This window comes from Gallus gallus, chromosome 12 (assembly GCF_016699485.2).
Source record: "Gallus gallus isolate bGalGal1 chromosome 12, bGalGal1.mat.broiler.GRCg7b, whole genome shotgun sequence".
Lineage (NCBI taxonomy): Eukaryota > Metazoa > Chordata > Aves > Galliformes > Phasianidae > Gallus > Gallus gallus.
Window position 1 is genome coordinate 1,494,656 of NC_052543.1, and position 7,965 is coordinate 1,502,620.

General features: G+C 54.6%; 1 protein-coding gene across 12 annotated transcripts in view; it reads right to left on the reverse strand.

Annotated features, from left to right (window-relative positions):
* PFKFB4 (6-phosphofructo-2-kinase/fructose-2,6-biphosphatase 4) overlaps positions 1–7,158 on the reverse strand; it is a 43,252-nt gene extending 36,094 nt beyond the window's left edge. For 5 of the 12 annotated variants that reach the window (XR_001468547.3, XM_025154551.3, XM_046900205.1 and 2 more), the window contains exon 1: positions 5,693–6,336. Coding sequence is in view for 7 of the 12 variants with exons in the window: in XM_025154551.3 (XP_025010319.2) it covers positions 5,693–5,966 (274 nt within the window). In the remaining 5 variants the exon portion in view is untranslated. Of the gene's footprint in view, positions 1–5,692; positions 6,337–6,524; positions 6,644–7,079 lie in introns of those variants that run through there. The other 7 variants (XM_004944393.5, XM_040646452.2, XM_040646450.2 and 4 more) reach the window with 3 other exon arrangements.
* Between the last annotated feature and the right edge of the window lie 807 nt (positions 7,159–7,965).

The window sequence follows — 7,965 nt, forward strand, 5'->3', positions numbered from 1 at the left end:
ATTGTATCAGTAATGCCTTGAATAGCTTTCCGCAGGACTCATGCATTGTACTGTATGCACATAAACCTATCAGGCCATCTAAGATAACTGGGGGCAGACGTGTTACCAGCAGAAAGGTCTTGTCAGTGGTGCAGGGATCACGTGAGAATCCTAGGCAACACACAGGCATTCACCTACAGGAATGTGCATATCATCATATCATAATATCATCAGCCTGAGAAAAAAACGAAACAAATACACCTTTCATAGAGTCACAGAATCACAGAATGGTTTGGGTTGGAAGGGACCTGAAGGATCATGAAGCTCCAATCCCCTGTTACAGGCAGAGCCACCAACCTCCCCGTTTAATACCAGCCCAGGCTGCCCAGGGCCCCATCCAACCTGGCCTTGAACACCTCCAGGGATGCACGGGGCATCCACAGCCTCTCTGGGCAGCTGTTCCAGCACCTCACCACTCTTATAGTGAAGAACTTCCAGCTGATATCCAACCCAAATCTTCCCTCCTTCAACTTAAAACCATTTCCCCTTGTCCTGCCATAATCTAGCCTTGTAAAGAACTGACTTCCCCGCTGTTTGTAGGCTCCCTTTAGGTCCTGGAAGGCTGCAATGAGGTCACCCCGCAGCCTTCTCTTCTCCAGGCTGAACAAGCCCAGCTCCCTCAGCCTGTCTTCACAGGGGAGGTGCTGTAGCCCCCTGAGCATCTCTGCGGCCCTCCTCTGGACCCTCTCCAACAGCTCCCTGTTGAAGAAGCAGATCACATTAGCTCAGCCCTTTCTGCACTGTTACTCCATTCCTTGTTATCTTTGTGTGAACCACTCTCAAAACCATGGCCTTTCAGAGCAATTTTAGTGTTTTGATGTATATAAGCATGTCAGTTTCGTTGCAAGATAAAGGGAAGACGGCATTCATTATTCATGTTTACTGCGTGCAGCCCGGTTTTAAGAAACCCTTTGTAGCTTACTGTACAACCAAAGACTTCCAACCACGTGCAAGTGGGGGCGGCTGCTTCCAACAGGAGGAGCAAAAGGCCATTAAAATCCACCGCATTTGCACAAATCGCCCATTTGCACTCACGTGCCCAGAGGGTAACTGAAAATAGTTCCCAGGATGGCAGCCCTGCTGCGCACAGCCGTTCCTACACATGGTGCTGGCCGTGTCCGATGTTGTTACTACAGCAACAGCACGTACAGCGTTGCACAACCGCTGGCCGGCGGTGCACCCTGAAAGGCTTTCCTCTTCCTCCAAGCGTGGGACCGCAGCACACCCACTTCCCCCATGCACCTCTCACCTGGAGGTGGGGAAGTGTTCCAGCAGGAGAACACAGGCGCACGCCAGGCCTCCCCAGGGTGTTTCTCCTCGCACCTCTCAAAGGCTGCTCCAGGCTGAAAGGCTCATGAATTATTCTCGCAGCCACTGTCACACTAATATTTCAGCATCTATTATGTATGCGCACCCTTTGCATATCTATCCTTTATTCAGCGAGGGTGCCACGAGTGCTACCTGTTTACAACAGCCAAATCTGTGCTGCAGAATGTAAGAACCGCAGAACAAGGGCAGCTGCCTTCTAAGAACTGAAGTACTTAACCCTATCTTTAAAAGCAAATGCTATCAGCTGCCTTCAGCTGGAGGATTTCCCAGGGCAGCCATTTTAAAGAAGAAGAAGAAGAAAAAAAGCTTTATTACACATGTTAGGAATGAGAAATTACATGGTGAGCTGCAGAAGAAGAAATACACTGACAGTGAAGAATGTGCAGCATTTGTGTGGGATCTAAACACGTGAAGCGAAACAAAGGAATATCCTAAAGGCTTTGGGATGAAGCTCCTCATCAGATGGCACAGCATTAAAGCCAAGAGATAAAGAGAACTTAAGAAGCACCATAAGGGGTTTTGGGGCTTGAAATATTGTTATTTCTCATGGAGAAACCAAAGAGAAAAACAGCAGCAGAAAGACAGATGATGGTCTGGATGAAGCAAACCGTCAAAGGTATACAGTGCATCTGTGAGTCATCAGCACATAATAGAAGCTGCAGCCATGTGAATGCCTGAAATAGGGCACGGGAAAAAAGAGCAAGGCAAGGTCACGTTGTGGGAGGAGGAGGAAATGCAGGCTGGGGGTGGGAGAAGTCCTAAAAGCCAAAACAAGGAGACGACAGAAGCGGCAGTGACTGCGCAGGGAGGAGACTGAGAACAAGAATGGGGTTCTCTGAAAATGTTGGTGCCATAAAGACATTGACAGAGGCCCACCGGAAAGCACCTGGAGCGAGGTGGGGTTGCAGAGCTGAGGCTGTTCGCTGTCCTGCTGTGAGAAGGACAGGACTTGTTGCTGGGCTGGAGCACACACACCAAGGGGGTGAGATGTGAAGGTCTGGCAGAGCACAGCACGCAGCATGTATTACCATATGGGGTAAGCAGGCCGTTAATGAAAGCCCACAGCAACAGAAGCAAGAGCAAATGAGCTCAGGGGGCAGCAGCCGGGCCTGCAGTCCTCTGCCCACACACACAGACAGACCCAGTTTCACGCATGCCCCCAGAAGGCATCTGTTGACAATAACTCAGGCTGTGTGGAAAACCGACAGTGACACGAGGAAAAAAAAGCTCCCAGCAGTGTACGTGACACCAACGGCCCCTGGAAGTGTTCTGAAGCGCTGTGAGAAGGGAGCGTGCTCCCCCAGCACACAGACACAGCTGGAGCAAAGCTGCTCAGAAGCAACCGATGGCACAACTTACAAAAAACTACATCAAATTAATGTCATTTTAGCAAGCTGCAGTGCTGTCAGTAAGAGCAGGTAGCCTAAAACCTAGCAGGGAAGGTGAAACAGCACCAGACGGACTGAGATCCCTATCACCAGCCAATCTGCCTTCAGAGCCTGCAGGGCACATTGCTCCTTCTTGGTGTGCTCTGCAAGTACAGCTGGAGGGCTTATCAGCCTCCTGAGGCTAACAGAAACAATATGATGAGGAAGCTTAATAAGGATAATAAAATTACAGCAGCCAAAATAATCTGATTGATGAAGCACAGGCAGGCTAAACAACACAAAGACTGCAAACAAAATCTGTTGCAAAGGGGAAACAGTCACCAAATGACAGTTACCGTCGTAACACCAGCACAGAAACCTTCTATGTTTGCTTTTACAAGCAAAACCCCTTCATTCTCCTTGTTCTCCTAAAAAGAACTTTGCCTAAGCACAAATCTCTGCAGAGAAAGCAAAGCATAACGAGCAGCGCCAGAAGGGAGAGAGCGACACCCCAGCACGTACAGCACGTGGGAGGGGCTGTGGCACCAGGACGTGTCAATACCCACTCAGACAATCCATTATTAACATAAGCTGAAAGCATACGGCACACGGGGCAGCAGCGGTAGCAACCAGACAGGCTGGCAAGAGGCCACGAGCCCCTGAAACCCCCCACACCGGTAACGGAAAGCCCACAAAGCTCTTCTCTTTGTTCCCGTTCTGAAGGCAGCAGGTGGGTGTCACAGGGCTGCCACACAGCGCTGCTACTGACTGACAGCACTGGTGGGATCTCCAGGGATGCACCATCACAACAGGAATCAAATGGCAGGCTGAAACCTAAACGTTGTTGTGGCGGCAGTAACTGTCAGAAGCAATTTCAGATGCATTAAAACAACCCAAATTTGTTGTGCTCCTTGATTGACTTATGTCAGAAGAGGGGCGTGCAGCCATATGGAAGCTTTTAACTCTAAATAAACCCCCACAAATATTTTGTCCCTTGCATCAGTTCATATAAACTACCCACTGGCAGGCTGGGGCTGTAATCCAGCAGTGAGCATTTCTGGCTGTTTAAGGAAACCTTCCCACTTGCACAGCCACAAGCACTGAGGAGCAAAGCAAGCGCCGGCAGACCCACACTGAGGCAGCCCAGGGGCACCACACACGTGCAGCCAGCTCTGCATCCCACCTTCTTAGCAAAGCATTACTAAGGATCCCTTCTATCCGCCACGTGGAGGAAAGCCGGTCGCAATTAGGAGACGCACTGCTGGCATTCAGGCCCCACCACCATTGCTGCGCATGGAGAGGGTTCCCTGCAGCACGTGGGCTCACACCTCCAGCAGTAGGGATGTCGACATCCAGAAACACCCCTCTGCACAACCAAAGCACACCAAAGCACACCCCAGCCCTTGCAGACAGCAACGTGAGGAGCGGCGGGTGACACCATCCCATGTCCTCACTGGGAGTGCCTAATAGAAACTGCATAAAAACGGGAATCCATTTCAGTCACCAAAGAGCCAGCAAGACAGCACATTCAGAGCCCTTTGTTCTCTTTTACTCTCTTGTAGGATTTAATTACTCACAGAATCAGAATCGTAGAATCATCAAGGCTGGAAAAGACCACTAAGACCACCCAGTTCAACCATCGACCCACCACCACCTCTTACGCTCTCAGAGACTGCACGTCAAGCACGGTGGATGCGACGAAAGGCTGGCGGACAATTACTGACCAAAATGGGACAAAAAAGGCTTTTGGGGAAAAGCAGAGCAGACTCCGGGAACTTCCCACATCTGGGGCTGCTGCTTCCTCTGCTGCGTTTTGCCCCCTTCTGTGCCACTTGCCTTGTGACTTCCCAAGCACCTGCCCACCAGGACAACAAGCCTCCATTGTAGTTTGTCAATTAAAAGAAAAAAGAAAACTAACATGCAGAGTGAGATGGTGAGAGCACCCCTCAAGGTCTTTTCCTTCAGAAGAAAGCAGAAACCCTCCCTGTGGCACTGCACAGCGTTTACAGCCTGCAGTTTAAACTCACTGCTGAGACAAGGGGCTGTGGGCAGCACAATGTGTGCACGGTTTAAGCACTGAGGGAACCACGTAACTTTGGGGAGCAATTTGGGACACAGCCGTAGTGCTTCATCAGCAGCTGGACTGACCACATCTGTCACTGAGAAGAGCAGAAGGAACACTGATGCAACCAAATTGAGCAAAATGCTGGTGCAACCAAGCCCATCTTTTTTAAAATCAGATGGATGACACAAAAAATAAACTGCTAAAAGCACTCCATCTCACTCAACAACACCCCACCGCTGGGCTGCGTTTACAAAACTTGGCCCTTTTTCCTAACAAAACGTCCTGTTTCTCTCAGCCCAGGCAGACCCTTCCTTCCATGACCTCAGCAAAGCTCCCCAACAAAAACCCTCCCTGAAACACTCCCTGCGTCATGCCTTCATCCGGCACAGCCATCCCCACACAGATGGTCTCATTAGATGATGGCTAAAAACGCCTGGGACCTTATGTAAATGGATGCTATTGCTTTTAATTGCAGCCATAATTATGGGAGTGCCTCGCAGCTGAGTAAGGCCACACGGAGCCAACTTGCTGGAACACTGTGACACGCTGGACTCTCACCAGGAGCCCACTGCCCGCTGTTGCTCACCACCATCCTTCAGCCGTTGCTCACCACCGCCCTCCCACTGTCCATCAGCTCTCCACAAAGCTGCACGAAACCAACCGACCCGAACGGGGTCGCCCCCGGTTGTGTTTGGCTTCACCTCACACTCGCCCATCCCTATCTGGTATAGATAGAAGGGTTAATTCTAAATGAATTCTAAAGAATCCACCTTTGTGCTTCCCTGTCCTGCCCCACGGCTGCAGGAGAGGTGCCAGGTCCACCCCCAACCTTCACCATTCGCTTTTCCTGGAAAGGTGTGAGGGACCCCAACGCGCCCGAGGCTGAGCCCACCTTCGGAAGTTTCACCGCCAGCCTGCGCGGCGCTACGACGGTGCCAGACCCCAAAATCACAGCACGTCCCGACGGAACGGCCCTCCGAGGAGCAGCCGGCCCAACCGCTGGTCCCACACGGGGCCGCCCGAAATCGGAGCCCAGCGCCGGGAGCGCGCAGGCAGCCCGCAGCGGGGCCGAGGAGGCTGCGTGCACTCGTGGCGTTGCCATCGGGAGCTCGGAAGGAGAGCGGCAGGTCGGGACGCGCCTTCCCGAGCGCTGATTTTATGATCATCCAACAAAAAAAGCATCGCTGCCCGCAGAGCACAAATACACCGTCCGCAGCTCGTCCCTCCCTGGCAGCCCGTTTCCCAGAAATAACCCGGGCAGCAACAGCCGTCGCACGCTGCTCTGCCCGGAGTGCGCCTCGCGTCCCCCCGCCAGCACGAGCCGCGACCCCCGGGCAGTCCGCAGCTCCTGTAGGGCTCCTGCGGGGCTCCGGGAGGGGTCGGCGGGGCCGCGGTTCTCCCCTCGCGCGGCGCCATCAGCAGCCCTCGGCGCACCCCGCTCCGTACCTCGGCAGTGCCGGCCCGGAGGGCGCCGGCAGCCCCACATCGGCGCCGCTCCTCGGCCCGGGCCCCGCGGAGCTGCCCGCGGCTCTGCGCGGAGCGGGGGCGGGACCGGCCCCAGCCCCAGCCCCGGCCCCGGCCCAGCAGCCCCCGCCCGCCCGCCGCGCCCCGCGGTCTCGCTGCAGAGAGGTGCGCGGAGCGGGCAGCGCCCATCGCACGAAGCAGATCCCGCAAATAGCCCGGGAGTGCGGGGCCAGGGGGAGCGCCGGAGCCATTTTGCAGACCTTGGGCTGGAAGCGGCCGGAGCGGCGGGAGGGGGGAGCGGAAGGAGAGCGCGTTGTGTCGGCAGCGAGCTTAGCTCGGAGCCCCGGCTGTCCCGGCGCTGCCTCCCCCGCTCTGTCCCGCGGCCCGGCCCCGCGTGGAGGCAGCGGGTGCCCCACCGGAGCTCCGTGCACGGCTCGGGTTGGTGGCAGCGGCCCCGCGCTGTCCCCGCGGGGACGTCCGGGGCTGCACGGTGCCTCGTGCCACGGGGGATGGTGGGTTTTCGGGGCTCGCCGTGTAATTCCATCAGCCTGTGTATCTGAGGGATGAGGTCAGTGAGTGTGCGTGGAGGATTTGGGGTCGGTCACCTCCCATGCCGTCCGCACGGCCCAGGTTGGAGGCTGGGAGCAGCGGTGTGCCCGGGGTGGCTCGGATCCCTCCCTCCGTGCGTGCGCTGTGCAGAGCGACGGGCAGAGTTTTGGGGTCGCTGCTGTGATTTCCCCTGAGAGCTGACATAGGGATCTGAATGAGGAAATTCTTTAGCTTGTGCTTAAATGCCACGTGAGATTTCGCTTTACCTTCGCAGGCTTTTCACTCTGTGCCGGGCTCTCTCCAGCGGGCGCCCACCATCCCCGTGTGCTGTGCAGGAGGTGGGGCTCAGATCACAGTACCACGAGCGCCGTAACCGTACTGCTTATCATCTGGTGCTTTGAGCCCTTTGTTAACAAAGTGCAGCTTCTTAAATGTTAATCACTGACAGGAGTCGTCACATGAAAAGAAAGGGGTTATTTTATAAGCACGGAGCATTACATGCTAATCTCTGCATGATGATGTTTCCTGCAATGAGGAAATTGCACGGCTGAGGTCGGTGTGGTGTTGGTGTCAGTATCGCTTCCTTGAGGTGCGTGCACAGCGGCACACCCAGGGCTGGGACCGAACCCACTGCATAGCCCTGGGCTGTGGCTACAGGAAGCGTTCGGCCATACAGAAGCCCATTTGGTGCCCGGAGCTGGGGGTGAGCAGGGGTGGAGGAAGCTCCAGTGTTGCCCTAGAGCTACAAGATGAGCTTCTCTTCCTTTGGGGAACAGCTAATGGAAGGTCCGGCTCTGTGTGCATCCCCTGGAGCACAGGACAGCTTATGGAGGTGCCCTGGTGCTTTACATAACCCTCCTTAACTCCCTGTGATTCCACCTGGACTAGTAATATTTCACTGGCTTTATTTTTCAGCATCTGAATTGACTCCATGTAACCACAGCCTTTCCTGCATTAGGAGGCTTTGCTGCCCATGGCATGAAGGGGGATGGCGTGGTGCACACAGACACCACATCACCAGTGCTGCTCTGGAGCAGGGCGTGCATCCCTGGCATGGCATGGATGATAGAGCTCAAACCCAGTGTAGGTAAATCCGATTTTGGTGCTTCCAGCTCGGAGCAGCAGCCATGGGCTGACGCTGTTTGGGAGCAG